Source organism: Lycorma delicatula, chromosome 4 (assembly GCF_047948215.1).
Source record: "Lycorma delicatula isolate Av1 chromosome 4, ASM4794821v1, whole genome shotgun sequence".
Classification (NCBI taxonomy): domain Eukaryota; kingdom Metazoa; phylum Arthropoda; class Insecta; order Hemiptera; family Fulgoridae; genus Lycorma; species Lycorma delicatula.
Window position 1 is genome coordinate 19,018,564 of NC_134458.1, and position 18,013 is coordinate 19,036,576.

Here is an 18,013-nt window from a genome sequence, read left to right on the forward strand (position 1 = left end):
ACAAAACAGAAGCTAAACAATTTCAGAATAATGGATTATCTTACTATAGAGCCTGTTGAGTGTCAGAGTGAAAAGTTGACAAAAGATGTGAAAGACTTAATAATGCAGGATTTAAGCATTAAATTGCTCAAATGTGGATAATGAAAGTCAACATAGTATTCAACTGAATCTATTAAATTGTCTGATGAAGATGCATCCATGAAAAAATTAAAATTCAGATGAGAGCTGGAAATGACATGGTGTTTTGCAAAAAAAACTAAGTTATCAGTTAGAGAAAATACAAAATACCTCCTACCTCCTAGCTATCAAAAATACATACCAAAATAGTCACTACCTCAAAAACTAAGTTAAACTGTTTCAGACAAAAAGCAAATATAAACTGTAATATTTGTGAAACATTGCAAATTATGTTTTGTAGTTTCTGAAATTTTAAGTATATTTTTCTTTTTGAAAATTATAAATAAATATAAAAACCCCTCTTTAATTACCTAAAATACAAATGCTAATGAACTTTCCCTGTTCAGATGATTACAGCATATTTCTTTGTGAATGAAAAATCTGCTGTAATTTTACCAATAGCATGATAAGTTCATATTCTTCGGGTGTTGAGATAAATTTAAAGATAAAATATATTAATGTCTAAATAATAGAAATTACTAAAAATCACAAAAATATTGGCTCCTTTTTTAGAAATATTAGGTATAAAGAAACATCAAACACATATTCACCATAGCATATTCTTCCAGGTCAATGACAATTTTCTAATTGGAAAACCACCCCTTACGTAACGAGTAAATTTTGTTGCTATATCTTCTTTTTTCTTTATTCAATTTTAAAAAGCTGCAAAAAATAATGATCTGAAACACCCTAATTTTCAGGAATTTTTTTTTTTTTTATGGAGTTAAATAATAAAACCAGAAGTAAATAAAATGTAAGATTTAAAAAAATAATTAAAAATAAAGAATAAAAAAGTATCACATATATTTTAGTGTGCATTTAAATTACATTTTTTAAAAATTCTGTAACTAATAAACGTAACATAATAATAGAAAATAGTTTTAACATAATTAGGTTTTAAAAACCTCAAATTAAAAAACTGTGAGAATATCTTTTCAAAACACAATGCAATTTTTTTGCTAAATTCTACAGCATTTATTTTGATCTTATAGATATGAATGTGTGTGGATACAGTATTAATTGCTGCGAACAGAAATGGGTATATTTACACATAATGCAATCAAACAATTGATTTATCAAGCAACAAAAATCATTATGTTTTGTGAATCTGGAAGTATAATGCTATCATACTTCTAAATTTTACCAATTTAATAAGAACCATTTGATGCATATTTTTAAATGATGTTTTATAATGCAATATACACATAGAAAATTTCCTAAATACCAATAATTACTAAAAAAAGTACATTTTGAGGCTTACCTTTCCTACCAAAATAAATGCGTGTTATTAACTACATGCTACATTAATATAATATTACAAAATGTTATAATAACCTTAAAGATTCAACTGAAAAATAATAATACTTAGCTTAAGAATATTTTAAAGAAAATACCACTGCAATGTTTATAAATATATTTTTATAATAATCTTTATAAAATGAAATTCTTCAGTAAGTAATAAACTTACCGTAGTAACAAGTTTCAGTGCAGCAAGCTGTAATTCACTGACACTTTCAACAAAGAATGGTGAGATTCCCATTGAAGATGCATGTAAAACTGCAGTATCTGTCAAGGTTTGAATACTTAGAAGCTCACTAAGAAGTGATACAACTTCTATCAACTTGTTGTACAGAATCAAAACACTTTTTTCTCTCACCTCTTTTGTATGAGCTCTTTTCTTTCTGGCACTACCAACATAACCATCTAAAATGACAAGCAATATTTTAGTACTAAACCATCAAAGTATTTCAGAAAAAAGACTTATATATAGAGGTAAAATTATTATTCACTTGTGCAAACTTACTCAATACCAAATTGTGCTACACAAATCCTTTGAATTTCATGAACAAGCTAGACTTGCGATCAGGACATCAATTCTTTGGGGCGAGAGGAAGGTCAATGAGCAATGAGCGAGTGTTATTAACATGGAAAGAAGTAACCAAGTGCTCAGACAACATTTATTGATGATACTATAAATATTATTCAAATCTAAAATTAGTTCATTTTTTAAAAATGGGCAAATGTTCTAACAAACAGCAAAATGGCAGAAAATGTTTGCAAAATATATGCAATCATATCTGAATGATAATAAAATGACAGATTACAATGTCCGTGGCTTAACTCACTGGCTTACATAGCCAGCTGCACATTTCAAGTTCATTATTACATTGTCGGCTATGAGACGGACTGAGCAGCTGTAGCTTCCTCTTAGTGTTTTACTCTTTCCGTCAACAGATGGCATGACATGTTATATACCACTCTGAGAAATTCATCTATTGAATGGTATATAGCACAATCAATTTCTCTCAATAGATTTAGTTACAAGCATTTATTTTTGGTGACTTCCCCAACTAAACAGTAGCAAAAATGCCATACCTTACGAAGTACCTCTCTGAGGAGGAACTTGAATATGATGAATAAAAGTGACAATGATGTATCAGAAAGTGACATTTTTGAAAAGTGATTCTGATAGTAGTTCTAATAATGAAGAAAATGAGGTAAATGACATTAGTGACGACAGTAAGGTAAATGAAACTGATAGTGATAGTGAAGTTGCAGCATCAAGGGTGAGTTTTGCAAACAAACTGAAGGTAGAAAAGTGGAAATGGGGAATAAATGAGGATAAACCTTCCAAAATACCATTTTCTGATTTTACTGGCATCAACCCTTAGGGTTCATAAACAACTCCCTTAAATATGTTCAGAAAAATGGTCCACGTTTCTTTTTGGGATGATGTAACAATAGAAACAAATAGGTATGCAACAGATTTCTACAAAAAGTATTCAAAATCAAAGAGTACTTGGTTTTCCCACTACATCTGATGAAATTCAAGGATATTTTTAAGTATTCTCAAGGCACAGGTGAGAAAACCAACACTTCAGTCATACTGGTCCATAAAGAAATCAATCCATACTCCTTTCTTGTCTGAAGTCATGCCATATAGAAGGTTTTTACTTATTTCTAAATTTCTTCATTTTGTAAACAATGAAAATTCTGACTCTGCAAACCATCTAAACAAATTGCAACCTGTTATTGATCATCTAAAAGAAAATTTCAAAAATGTTTAATATCCTGAAGAAAATTTTGCAATTGGTGAAAGTCTCATGAAATTCAGAGGTACATTCTGCTACATCCAATTCAATCCCCCAAAAAAGGGCACATTTTGGAATAAAATTCCACAAAATTTGTGAGTCCACAAATTTGTGGCTACTGTTTAGATTTTGATATTTATACAGAAGAGAAATCTGAGCCAGCCAATAAGAAATTCCCACTAGTGAAGCTGTTGTTGTGGATCTCATGCAACCATAACTGGACAATGGTTATACAGTATTTGTTGACAACTGGTACACCTCCCCATCATTGTTTGTAACGCTAACTGAAAGGGACACAAATGCAGTAGGAGCTGTTAGATCCACAAGACGAAATATGCCACACCAATTCAAAAAATCAAAACTAAAAAAGGGAGAGACAGTTGTATTGTTTCCACACAAATTCATGGCTCTCAAGTGGCTAGATAAAAAATAAGTAAATGTTTTATCCAATATCTAAACAGAAATCAATATGACACCTACAAGAAAAACTGACAGGAAAACCAAAACCCCAAGCAGTTGTCATCTTTCCTTCTAACAAGAAGGTATACAAAGGGAGTATAAGACAATTTTTTCTTCTATCTCATTTTTTTTTTTTTGTGAGCGAAAAACGCCTGCGCATTATCATTGCCCAGATTTTTTTTATAAAAAAATAAAAGAAATTAAAGCTAATCTAAAAGATAAATAAAACTTACAACTAATAACAGATAAAATGTAAAATAAAACCAAAAGTAAATAGAATTCAACAAAGTCTGAGATGGGTGTAAAGACAAAAAGACTAAAAGACATAAAAGCTCTAACATAAAACTAGGTTAAAAACTAAAATAACCAAGTTAAACAAAACTTAAAACTAATATCATTAAAGACTTACAACTAATATCACTAAAATCTTACAACTAATATCACAGACGGAGTCTTTAAAACATAAAAGCAAAAATAATAAAGAAAACTATATAAAATTTAACAAATTCTGATAGGGAGTGTAAAAGGCTCCCTACTCGGATAACAAAATCAAAAACAGATTCACAAAAATAAAAAATAAACTTATTTAAAAACTCTTCCAGTACAAAAAATATACGTGACAATATTTTTTTTTTTTGTATTACCACAGCATTACACAAAAATAGAAACATCCGGTTTAAAACTTCATTATCATTGCACAAGACACCACAGATGTTTCTGGGTAGTTTAAATTTACGAAGCAATGCTGCATAACATGCAATCTTTGAGTATGAGGCAGTTGCATCGTGCGAATAGGGGTGTGTGTCCTCCTGACATCAGGTACTCGTGTGTGACTCTCGATGTCCTATCCGTAATCGACAGAGAACTACTTCCTTATGACAAGTTATTCTGTAGGAGGAGTTCCATGGCAACACAGAATCTTTAATCTGCTGGAGTTTATTATCAACGGTAGCCGTCCAATCACCTTGTCACTTTGCTCTTGGAGGTTGTTTTACATAACTAATAAAATCAGAAGTAGCAATTCGGGTGATGAAAGGAGGTTGATTACACGCGTCTTTGACGCGTGTAATCAACCTCCAGATGCAGTGGGATCTGCATGTTCATTATCTGGAATCCCTATGTGGCTAGGGACCCAGCAGAAACTTACTTCTGTGTTGCGATTATTCAACTCTGTGATTGTGTTGTAAATTTCGATGACGATAGGATGTCTGGAATAAAAGTTTTCTAAGAATTGGAGAGCACTACACAAGTCACTGCAAATAAGAATTTTTCTATACTTAGGGTTAATGATATTTAGAGCCTTATTTATAGCGTATAGTTCAGCGGTAAGCACACTCGTAATACCAGGTGGACCAAACATATAAGTTCTACCACTGACAACAAATGCACAATCAATGGTATTGTTCTGTTTCGATCCATCAGTGTATATCACTGAATCTGGGTTCATCTTGGTGAACACACTGAAACATTTGCTGGAAGACAGTAGGTAGTGTTGATTGCTTACTGTATGTTGTAAGGTCAAACGTAAAATTTATAAGTTTATTCCCCACGGAAGATATGAGCAAGGCTACGTTGGAAAGAATGGTGTGTCAACATTTATATGCTGCATTAGACGTCGGATATGGACACCTACAGGTGCAGTACAACTCCTCATACGTTCCTAAATTAGGATTTCTAAGGACAGAGTCAAAAGCCAGATGATTTGGCTGTCCTTTGAGACGAGCAAAATAAGATAATAAAAGCTGGCCTCGTCTATCCCAAAGTGATGGTTTACCACAGTCTACAAGTAAGCTTGCAAAAGGGCTTGATCTAAATGCACCTGTAGCAAACCGAAGGAAAGCATGATGCACAGCATCCAGCATTTTAAGCACGGTATGATGAGCTGAAGAGTAGACGACACAACCATAATCTAAATGGGAGCGAACAAAGGAATAATAAAAACGTATCATACATGACTGATCAGCTCCCCAATTGGTGTTACTAAGGACTTGGCATCATATCTAAAAGTTTGGAACATTCTGTTTTTAATTTTTTTATATGTTTGACCCAAGTAAGACAGCTATCAAAAAATAAACCTAAAAACTTGACATAAGGAGAGATAGCAATAAGCTCTCCGTTCAGAAAAACTTGTGGAATAGAAGGGTTTTGTAGCCGAGAAAAGACTACACATATTGTTTTGTCAGATGAACATGTGAAACCGGTAATTCTGGACCAAGCTTCACGGTGAGATATAGTGTTCTGTAGAAGTCTCTCTGCTGTGGGTGTTGAACGGCTCGCAATTTAAATAGCAAAATTGCCAACAAATAGAAAACATGAGACAGGAGCCTGCACACAATTGGTAATACTACAGAAAATAAGGTGGCACTTAATACACTATCTTGAGGCACTCCATTCTCCAAGATGACACTACCTGTGAGTGAATCGTCCACATGAACACGAAACGTTAGGTGATTTAAGAATCCCCAGACAAAAGCAAGGATATTGCCCTTGATTCCCCATTCTTTAAGGGCGTTAAGAATACCATGTCACTAGGCTGTGTCATACGGCTTTTTTATATCAAAGAAGACAGCGACAAGGTGCTGGCTGTTTAGGAAAGCATTTTGTATGGCTGTTTCCATTGACACTAAATGGCCAATGGAAGATCGTCCTTGTCGGAAACCACACCGCTCTGGAGATAGAAAGTCATGTCTCTCCAAGTACCATGTAAGCCTGCGGTTTACCATTATCTCTCCATTACTTTGCACAAAATGCTTGTTAAAGAAATAGGGCGGTAGCTTGAGGGGTTGGCTTTGTCTTTACCACGTTTTAGTACTGGTATAATAAATGCTTCTGACCAGCTGGGTGGGAAGACTTGTTTGGAGAATAAACTGTTGTAAATATTCAAAACTGTTGTAGTGCCGAATTATGAAGGTGTGAAACCATACAAAGGCGAATGTTGTCTGGTCCAGCGGAAATGTCACATGAGTTTCTAAGTGCATGTAACAATTACTTAAATACGAATGGGGTGCTTAATTCACCAACCGAATCACCAATGTTTAACGATAATACTTCTATCTTTGTACCCTTGAAAATCGTTATTATATGACGAAGTGAGAGACACCGAGCAGAAAGATTTTGGTAAAGTATTTGCCACAGCCAAAGATGATGAAAGGAATTCTCCTTCATCAATAAGACTGAGAATAGATTGTTTTGGTGTTCTGAAAATTGCACAGATTTTTTCCACACAGTAGACGTGGGAGTAGTGCATGAGATAGTGTTCACGTATTTTGTCCATGACTCTCTTAGTGTCCAAGAATACTCAACGGCATACCGCTCTAGCCCTGCAGTATAAATTTAGATGTTCAGTTGTAGGCCTACGATTAAATTTCCGTAGTGCCTGCTGTCAATTCCTAATAGCATTTTTGCAATCATCATTCCATCATGGAACGAAAGGACGTCTAGGATTACCTGATGTTTATGGGATATATCTGTTGGCATTCTCAAGTATCATGGACGTAAAAGAGGAAAGTGGTCAAGGATGTTCGCACCATCATCATACTGTGATTGGAAGGCTTTATGGTATCCATTCCAATCCGCCTTTTCAACAATCCATCTCTGTGGCCTTCTTTTCACCTCGTGGTCTACACCGAAACCAATATTGGTCTGTGATCACTGCCGTGAAAGTCATCACAAACAGACCAATTAAAATGAGGGAGTAAATTCGGTGAGCATATGGAGAGATCGATGTTAGATACAGTACCAGATGATAAAGACATGATTGTGTGTGATCCATCATTCAGTAGACAAAGGTCCAAGTCTTGTCTCACTCTGTTTATCATATTTCCTCGAGTAGAGCAGAAGGTTGAGCCCCAGGAAATATGGTGAGCATTGAAGTCTCCTACTATTAACGATGGAGATGGTATTTGCATGAGGAGATTTGAGATATCTAGAGCACTGAACTCAGTGTTCAGTGAGAGATACAAATTGCAGATATGCAATTTGAAGGGGATAGATACATTTACTGCAACAGCAGGAATGAAAGTGGTTAGTTGAATCCTTGTAGCCGACGACACGCCATTCTTCATGAAAATAGCCACTCCACTACTCTCTCTCTACTGTCTACTAGACAGTCATACCTCGCACAGAAGAATTCTCCGAGTGTTATTGGATCATGTTGTAGAAGATGAGTTTCCTGGAAACACATGATTAGTGGATCATGTGCGTGCTCCAATACTGTAATATCTTCAATGCCGGACCTAAGACCTCTAACGTTCTACTGAATAATGTCATAGGTATAGATAAATAAATTCAGAAAAGTATAAATAATTAGTTGTACGTGATTCAGTTTTACTTTTTTGTATTTTTGATTTTAAAGAACTCCGATGCCCAGTGGTCGGGTGGTTCTTCAATCATATCCTCCAGTATAAGAGGTGATGGTGGAGAAGATTTAGTAGAATGGGATGCCGTAGATGACATCCCAGTGGGGGTGGTTATATGGGTTCCCTTAACAGGGAGCTTATTAGATGGCTTACCACCGCCAGCTGTGATTATCCCTATCCGTACCGGTAAAACTTTGGGAACAGGAACTTTCATAGGGATCATACCGTTAGATTCACTAACTGCAACCAAAGACTTTTTGTTCATCTTCATCAGCTATGAAATAGGGGCTGTTAGTGATGCAACTTGATCAGATAACATCTGAACAAGATTTTTAGGTCACTGCAGGATCTGCATGGCTGATTACTTAAATTTGTAGGAGCTTGTTATGATGTAGCGGCAGCAAAAGATATGTCTGGTTTAACTATGTTCCTTGCGTTAATAGTTTTTTTATATTCTCTGCATGGTGCTGGAAAAGATAGTTTCTGCTTGGTAAAGATTCTGAGAACTGCCTTTTCTTCCTTAAAATTGGGCAATCTCGGGAGCAAGCTGTGTGCGAACCACTGCAATTAGCACATTTTTCATCTTCTTGGCTGTTAATATCATTGTGGCCTTCCTTAGCACATCTACCACAGATCTGTTTTTAGCAAGATATTGTAGTGTGACCATACCCTTGACATTTGAAACATCGTCGTGAGTTGGGAATGAAAGGTCGAGTACGACCTTTCATTCCTTTTTCCAGTGGGGCTGGAAGGTTGAACGCCAGTATAAGAGAAGGTGTTGGTTCTTCCATCTCATTTTGCCTTTTCATTATACACTTCACTTCTACAATGTCTTAAGCACGAAGCTCATCAGCTATTTCAGTGACCTCTATATCCATAAAATCTCGACAAAAAATTACCCCGTGACTCGTATTTAAGGTTTTGTGGCATTCCGCACTTATTTTATACTGTCCATATTACGGAGACGTAAGATAGATAGACTCTGCTCATCATTGAATGTTTTAATCAGAATCAATCTGTCAAGTAATTTTCTGATGTTCTTCAGGGAACCACTTGCACCTGTTATATCTTTGTTTATTAAGAAAGGCGAAACCTTTTGGAGGGAGCCACCTTCCTGACTATTTCGGAGAACAACGAATCTAATATTTTTATAATTCAAGTCTAATGGTTTGCGGTTCTCTTCGGCAGGACTTTTATCCTCGTCAGACAAAGCTGACCGAGGCCTCTTCACAAGTTAATGAGGCAACTTGATCAGATAACATCTAAACAAGGCTGATTACTTAAATTTGTAGGAGCTTGTTGTGATGTAGCAGCAGCAAAAGTTACATCTGGTTTGACCAGGTTTCTTGAGTTAATATTTTTTTAATATTCTCTGTGTGTCGCCGGAAAAGATAGTTTCTGCTCCGTAGAGATTCTGAGAATTGCCTTTTCTTCCCTAAAAGCTGGGCAATCACGTGAGCGAGCTGTATGCGAACCACTGCAATTAGCACATTTTTATCTTCTTGGCAGTTAGTATCATTGAGTCCTTCTTTAGCACATCTACCACGTACCTCTGTTTTTGAGCAAGATATTGTTGTGTGACCATACCCTTGGCATTTGAAACATCGTCGAGGGTTGGGAATGAAAAATTGTACTTGACCTAAAAGATAACCAATTTTTATTTTTTCTGGTGGGATTGGAAGGTTGAATGTCAGTATAAGAGGTGAGGGTTCTTCCATTCCGTTCTGCCTTTTCATTATACGCTTCACATCTACAATATCTTGAGCACAAAGCTCATCAGCAATTTCATTTATATCCATTTCCAGAAGGTCATGGCAAAAAATTACTCCCCGGCTGGAATTTAAGGTCTTGTGGCATGTCGCACTTATGTTTATGCCACCCATATTGCTGAGACGTAACAGGGAGCGACACGGCTCATCATTAAATGTTTCTGTCAGAATTGTTCTGTCTCGTAGTTTTTTAATGATCTTTGGAGAACCAATAGAACCAGTGACACATTTGTTAATCAGGAAAGGTGAGACCTTTTAAAGGGAGCCACCCTCTGATTATTCCTAAAAACAACAAAACGAACATTCTTATATTTGACATTGAAATTTATTATATTCTCTTCTGCAGTAACATTATCTTCGTCAGACAAAGCTGACTAAGGGTTTATCACTAGACTAAAATTGTTTTTTTGAGATGGACCACCAACCATCATAGGATTTATTGTTGGAACTGTCATTTTGGTCCCATGAGTACTGGCGTAACGGACCACTCCAGCAAAGCACACGCGTACTGGAGCTAAATACAACTGGGTTTGCCCTGGTGCCCAGGACATCGTTCGAGACTCACTATGTAGAGCCATTCACCCACCGGCACAATAGTTCCCATCTTGGGTTATGGTTGCGTTTCATAAGATGTCACAACACCACCGAGTGTAAATGTAAGAGAAAATTGTGTTGTTGCGTAATGATATATGTTGTAATTTGTGTAGTGTTCTTGGTGTAGTATATGTGTATAGTGTAAAGTATTCTGCTGCTCAGTGTGTAGTGGGAAGAAAAGCTGCAGAGGCTAGGTTCGTGGGGATGCCAACCCCCAAAGTCTTAAAGAATAAGACTCCCCGTCGGGATCTTCTATTTCATGGACATTGGCAATTTAACTCACATGCCCTACTAAAAATAGTAACAAGAAAAATTCCAGTTTCAATCAGTTCAGAATTCAGCTGGCTGAGGACATAATAGACCAGGTCACTCTACCGGACTACCCTAAAAGTGGATGCCCTCAATCTGGAATATCCCCTGTTAGACTGCAAGTAGCAAATTGGGGACATTTTGTTAGATTTATCCCTCCTAATCCCACCAAGAAAACACCCTCCAGAAGCTGTGTTGTGTGCAAAGTAAGGAAGAAAAAGTGACGGTATGAATGTGAATAGTCTGGTGGCATTGCACATTCTTGAGTGTTTTTGGATATACCTCGCCAACAAAAAGTTCTGAAACACTATTATCATCACTCCACATCACTTCAATAAATAATAAGGTAAGCTTTGTAAAAGTTTCTTATAAAAAAAATTATGTAATTGTGAGAAAAGTGTGTATGACAAAATATGCTTATTTTCTTAAAATTAAATAGTAAATACAGGGTCGACTATGGGGCATAACACAATGCAGCCATATATGTACTGTCTTCACTGCTCAGCAGTTAAACATCTCAAAAGATGTTGGCCTCTAATTTAAAAAATCGATTTCTTACTCATTGGTAGATTTTAGAGCGAGGTTGGAGTGTATGTTCATAGGTGATGAATGAAGATAATGCCTTGTTGCTTGTTGAATAATGGTTTAATGAATTGTCGTCTTGACAGTTAATGAAATGAATTGTAACATAACATATAACTTGACATATAAAAATAAATAAAACATTAAAGCTAATGTTCATCCGAACAAAGAATGGAGTCCATCTGGACTAAGAGTATGTCGTGACTGCCTTGGATCAGATTCGAGTGCCAAATGCTAATAAGAGCGGAACACTCCAGTGAGTGCTAGCATCCACTAGATCGCAGCACTGGACGCCTTGACGTGTAATAGAACACACTACCCACAAATTATGATTACCTTAATTATAATTATGTGATACATTACACGAAATAAAACTTAAGATGCAAACAAAGAGTATTACATAAAATAATTATGTAAACTTTAAAGTACAAAAATTAAAGTTAACTCAATAAATCTAATATTAATACAGGCAAAGCATACAACAAAATTAAATTGAAATAAACAAATACATTAGGAGGATGTTAAATAAATCTCATTAATTACATTTCGAATGGCTTATCTCATTGCAAGCATTTAAATTTGGAAGAACAATCAATTTATTCATAGTTCTTTTTAGTGTTGTGTTATTAGTTTTCACATTAACTAATCTAACTAGTCCATCGTACCTGGATACACTTCAACAATTATTCCTAATTTCCATATCAGTGGAGGAAGATTACTTTCTTGAATTATAACTACATTGTCAACACAAATGTTATTTGAAATTCTATACTTGTTCCTCTACTGCAAGGAATGTAAATAATCAATAGACCATACTTTCCAAAAGTCTTTCTATATTCTTTATATAAGCTGCCACCTAGTAAGCTTATTACATTACTGCCTGAGCAATCAGGATCAGGTAAGGAAGTTAATGGTGTGAAGGTTAGAAAATGACCAGAACTGGATAAGATGTATGCCACCCAAAATGAAGGATAAGTACTTCCAACGTGGAATAGATTTCTTCTAGTGACAGATCTGACAATATACATTTATTTTTATTTTTTAAATTATAAATAAAAGTGACGACAATATGAAAATACGTTTTATGTTCGTACGAACGAAGAAAATGGTTTTGAAAGTTCTACAGCTTCTGTAGCTTGAAGAGCGGCTGAAAACACATTAATTTTAATGGACTTCTCTTCCTTGGGCGAATCTGGCGGAATCATAGATATGAAAGGTGAATTGGATGCCCAAGCATTCTCCTCTTCCTTCAGAAAAGACGGACCATTCCACCAGAGTTGTGACGAGGTTAATGCATCCAGCATGCAACCACGTGACAGGATGTCTGCAGAGCTATCCCTTGAAGGAATGTGCTTCCGTTCCTTAATTAACTCTTGAATTTTGCAAACTCTATTTGTGATGAATACTTTCCATCGATTAGGAAGTGATGACAGCCAATCTCTCTCTCTTTTTGGTCATATTCTAAAGTACTACTTTAGAATACGACCAAAAATGGATTGAATCAAATCTTACACCTAAAATACACTTAACCTTACTGAATAAATGAGATAATAGAAGAGCCGCATTCAGCTATAACCTAGGAATAGAGATTTGCTTGACTGGAGCAACTCTAGATTTTGAACACAATAAGTGGGTATCAATGTGTTCATTGCTATCAACAGATCTAATGAAAAGTCATGCACCATATGCGCTGCGACTTGCATCACAAAATCCGTGTAATTGATAACTCATACTAAAACTAATTTTAACTAACCTAGGAATCTTAAAATTACTCTAAGATTTGAGCTGAGAATACAGAGAATTCCATTTTTCAGCTAGTGGAGTGGGAAGAACTTCATCCCATTGAAGGTTAACGCACCATAACTCTTGTATGAACACTTTAAATGGAACAATTGCAGGAGCAAGTAGACCCAAAGGATTAATAATGAAGAAATAATTGATTAAACAGAGCGTTTAGTGTAAGAAGTGTTATTATCTTTTGGTTTGATCTGATAAATGAAATTATCACCTTGAACCCAAGACAATCCAAGTGTCTTGATATTTTCATCTTTGTCTTATTTGATAAATGAATTAGAATCATTGAACATACCAGACACAATTGAATGACATTTATACAGCAGAAGTCCGTATTTGTTAAGCAATAACAAAATATCATTATATAATTTTTTCAACTGATCGATGCTGTCACAACCAGTGAGCAGATCATCAACATAAAAATCTTGCTTAATTACTTGACAAGCTTGAGAAAAAGAGGCTTCATTTTGATTGGAAATTTCAATCAAACATCTTGTGGCTAGAAAATTTGAAGGTGCTAACCCATAAGTTATATGGAATGATTGATGAGTTGGTATCATCATACCAGAGAATTCTTTGTAATGAAAAATCTCGAGGATTAATGCGAATTTGTCTGTACATTTTAGAAATGTCTCCTGATAGCACGTAGTTGTGAGTTCCAAAACAAATTATAATTGAAAATAAATCTTGTTGTACTACTGGACCTGTAGCAAGAATTGAATTGAGTGCTCGGCCGTTTGATGTTTTTGGACTACCATCAAATACTACTCTTGTTTTGGTAGTGGTGGTAGAATCACAAAATAGTGCGTGATGAGACAAATAAAAGGTTTCAGATGGAACCTTGGACTGAGATGAATCTACAGGTTGCATGTGATCCAATTTTTGATATTCCTTCATGAAATGGAAGTAGTCTACCTTGAGTTTAGGATTTTTCTTAAATCTACAATGTAATAAATTGAAATGATGTTTGATATTTGCATAAGAATCTCCTAAAGAACAATTTTCCTTAAGACAAAGCGAACAGGTTTGGTTTAAAGCCCAAGTTTGGCGGCAAACCTTTCAGAACAAAATGAAATCATCGAAACGGAATCAAATAAGACCCTGGCTTGGATAAAATTACCTTTTTTATATTTTACATTAACTACAGCTGTTGCAAGTAAAACAGACTTGTTAGGTTCTGATTTTAAAGTATAATATGAACTATTAGCCGAAGGAGCTTGATTTGGCTTAGAAGATTTAATTCCTGGCTCTTCCAGTGTTTTATCTAAATGAATTAGCATATGATGCTTTCATGAGCATTTTTTACATTTACGATTGCTTTGACACCTTTTCACAATATCCTGTTTATTTAAACAATTAAGACATAATTTTTCCTGAAATATAAAATTTTTCCTTTCATTAACATTATAACTTAAAAAGGTTAGGTTAGGTTTTAAAGAAATTGGATTAGGTTTGTTAATCACTTTAGTAGCATCAGTTACCTCTGAAATTTTGAAACAATTTTCCAATTTTTTATGTTTTAACTTAAGTTTATCAAAAAGGTTATCATAAGTGTCTCTGACTTCAAGGTCCTTATCAGTCGCATCTTGGTGCAGTTTGATTTCAGACTGAACATCGAAAATTAGTTTTTCGTATTCTACCAGTTTATCAAACTTAATGGTAAATAGATCGTAATTGCCTGAATTAAGATCAAATTTTTCAATGAATGTTTTTAATTTGGCTATATTATTCTACATAATGCCTCGTTTTTTAATTAAATCCTTCACCGAAATGGAATAAAATTCCATTTTTATTGGAATCATACACAAAATAATATTAAATTTGAATGAAACAAAGTTATTATAAAATAAGGTTAAAAGATAAATGTCATATACAACAATATTGTTAAAGTATAGCTTATGCATAAAGTTGAATGAACTGGCTTGGTTGTAAATATGATACAATATTGATAAAATCTGCTGTTTGCAGGTCAGCGAATAGAAACAATGCCTGAGATATGTGTGCTCGTGTTTTATACAGAGCGATCAAGTGAAACTTGTCCAAACTGGAATCGAAGGTTGGTTTCTTATACCTGGTTAGCTTCATAGATACAATTTTGACTGTATTATAAAACATTGAAATATTTAACTATTAAAATATTCACAAACCTGAATGTTTTACTAATATTAATTTTTCATTGCACTTTTAACAAACATCTTCATTTTTTGATAAATAAATTATAAATACCGTGTTGTTGACTTGGTTTGACCTTATTGAAACCCACGGATGATGCTGTAGAGCGGCTAAGTCTGCGACTTAACGATGAAATGTTGGTTAAAAGATGCAGTAGTCACCGGTAGGTACGGTGACTTGACCATTTGGTTCTTGAATGTGAAGACGAAAATGACCGTAGAGAGATGTGAAAGATCCGTTGACTTAACTATCTGGCTATATGCTTGCTTTATCTGGCGACTTAACTATCTGGCCTTATCTGGTTATCCGCTTGATTTATCCGGCCCAGAGGACCATGAACCATGAAGAGATGGTAGATTATAGAGCGAAGTTGGACTGTATATACATAGGTGATGAATGAAGACAACGCCTTGTTGCTTGTTGAATAATGGTTTAATGAACTGTCGTCTTGACAGTTAATGAAATGAATTGTAACATAATGTGTAACTTGACATAAAAATAAAAAATTAAAGCTAACGTTTATCTGAACAAAGAATGGAGTCCATCTGGACTAAGAGTATGACGTGACCGCCTTGGATCAGATTCAAGCGCTGAATGCTAGTATGAGCAAAACTCTCCAGTGAGCACTAGCATCTGCTAGATTGCAGCACCAGATGGCTCAACATGGAACGGAACATAAAATCATGTTGATTATGAATCATCTAAATGTTACAATATATATTTAACTACATTCAATATGCTTACCTTTGTCCTTAGGATCGATTCTATAAACTGGATCAAAAGCAGGATATATTGTATTATGAAGCTGATATTTAGTGAATATGACTACTCTATCGATTACATCCTCAAGATACACTCTTTTATGCATGTTTGGTGATGTCAAGATGTACAATGTTGTCAAAGACGCATCAACGGCACGCATTACACGTTCCATAGCAAGTTCCATAAAAAGTTTACGCTCCTCTTCATCGTCATTCTGAAAATGATTATTTTAAATTACAAAGTCATATAAATAATACTAAGTACAAGATCTCTAAGTACAAAAGGTATCATTAACTTAAAATGACATAAATAATAGACTTTTGCGAAGTAAATGTGTAAATAAAGGCAATATAGAATCTGCATCTAAAACAGCAATTAGAAAAACTTATCTATTAAATTACTTAAGGAAAACAAAATTTAGCATTCATTATAGAAGTTTTTAGAGTAAACACACACTTTTTTAATGCTTTTATCTCATTTTCAATCGTGAACAGATCACTCATGACTGAAATATTTGTTTCAATAATTTAAATTTACAATATTTCTTGATGCGTCATCAAATAAAGCTACCATTTCATTATTTTAAAATTTTGATGCTGGAAAAACACATATCATTATATTACTGATAGTAAGTGAATATATTTAGAAACATACTACTCATATAAATAATCAATTATAAGTTATACTACTCATATAAATAATCAATTATAAGTTAATGTGATGTTTGCTGTAAACTGAACAATAATTTTTTCATAAGTAATTTAAATAAAATCATTTGTAACTTATTTATAGAATGAGCTTTAATCAGGGTTCTTATTGTTATTTTCAGAGCTGATATTTTCACTAACAAACTCTTATATTATAACCGTTAAAGACTTTATATTACATAATATTTTTATCATATTTATATCTACTGATGTTTACATTTATTAACAGTATTTAAAAAAAAAATATTTTTTTATTATTATAGTCTCTAACTATGACTCACTAAGTACTCGCAACCTACACCTCACAACAAAGATAAATTTTTCTTACTAAATCATGACTGCTTGATTTAAGAAAAGAGAGATAGAACAGAAATTAGAAAACAAGGTACATAATAAATATATATATACACACATAAAACTAAAGCTTACAGGATCTCCGATTGGTGAAACTTTGGCACCATCACGGATATTTTTTTCTAGAATGCTCAAAAGCCGTGTTATCTTTTCTGAGGGTATAGATTCCATAGCACCAAGAGTTTTTAATTTGGCTGCTTCAGCACACAAATCTTCCAGCTGATATTTTGGAATCATAGCATGCTCTGGAGGTGTATCATCTTCATCTGAAATGACAAATTTACATTATTTAACAACAGATCAATAAACTAACCCTGAAATTGTTTAGTAAAAAACAATATCTGATCATATATGTCAGGCCTCAAGGAAAATAATTAATTAGATAAAAGGATAACAATACTTAACTTTAACGGTTCTTGTATGCTGCATGTTATTTTTCAATACATTAGTTTACAATGAATACAAGATGACAATGAGATTGTAAGATCCACTCAATTTTCATAAAACATATATTAATAAAATAAATGGATACTACAACTGATGAGATAAGGTATGTACATGGTCCCTGTTAAATTTTTAAATAATCAGTTTTTTTTTTTAATAGTTAAAATATACCTGACTGCAGCAGCAATGGCTCAATTTTTTTGGATCAATAAGATAAAAAAAATACTTCTAAAAAGAATATATAAATAAATAAAACTTCTTGTGAAATTGATCCAGACATGTAGAGTCAATTTTTGTTTAATAAAGATGACCATTGCTGCATTATTAAATACCAGTGACATTTTGAAGGAGTAAATATAATGTTTAATATATTCTTTTATCATTATAGTTAGTTAACATTGGGTGTCATTGCATTTTTAACTGACAAATTCATCCAAAGT

At 34.1% G+C, this 18,013-nt stretch overlaps 1 protein-coding gene across 4 annotated transcripts in view; it reads right to left on the reverse strand.

Moving 5' to 3' along the window:
- Positions 1-18,013, reverse strand: part of Nipped-B (Nipped-B cohesin loading factor) — a 127,423-nt gene that overhangs the window by 56,848 nt on the left and 52,562 nt on the right. For all 4 annotated transcript variants that reach the window (XM_075362437.1, XM_075362439.1, XM_075362440.1 and 1 more), the window contains exons 10-12: positions 17,205-17,395; positions 16,051-16,282; positions 1,646-1,881 (exon numbers count right to left, since the gene is read on the reverse strand). In XM_075362437.1, the coding sequence (XP_075218552.1) occupies positions 1,646-1,881; positions 16,051-16,282; positions 17,205-17,395 (659 nt within the window). The remainder of the gene's footprint in view (positions 1-1,645; positions 1,882-16,050; positions 16,283-17,204; positions 17,396-18,013) is intronic.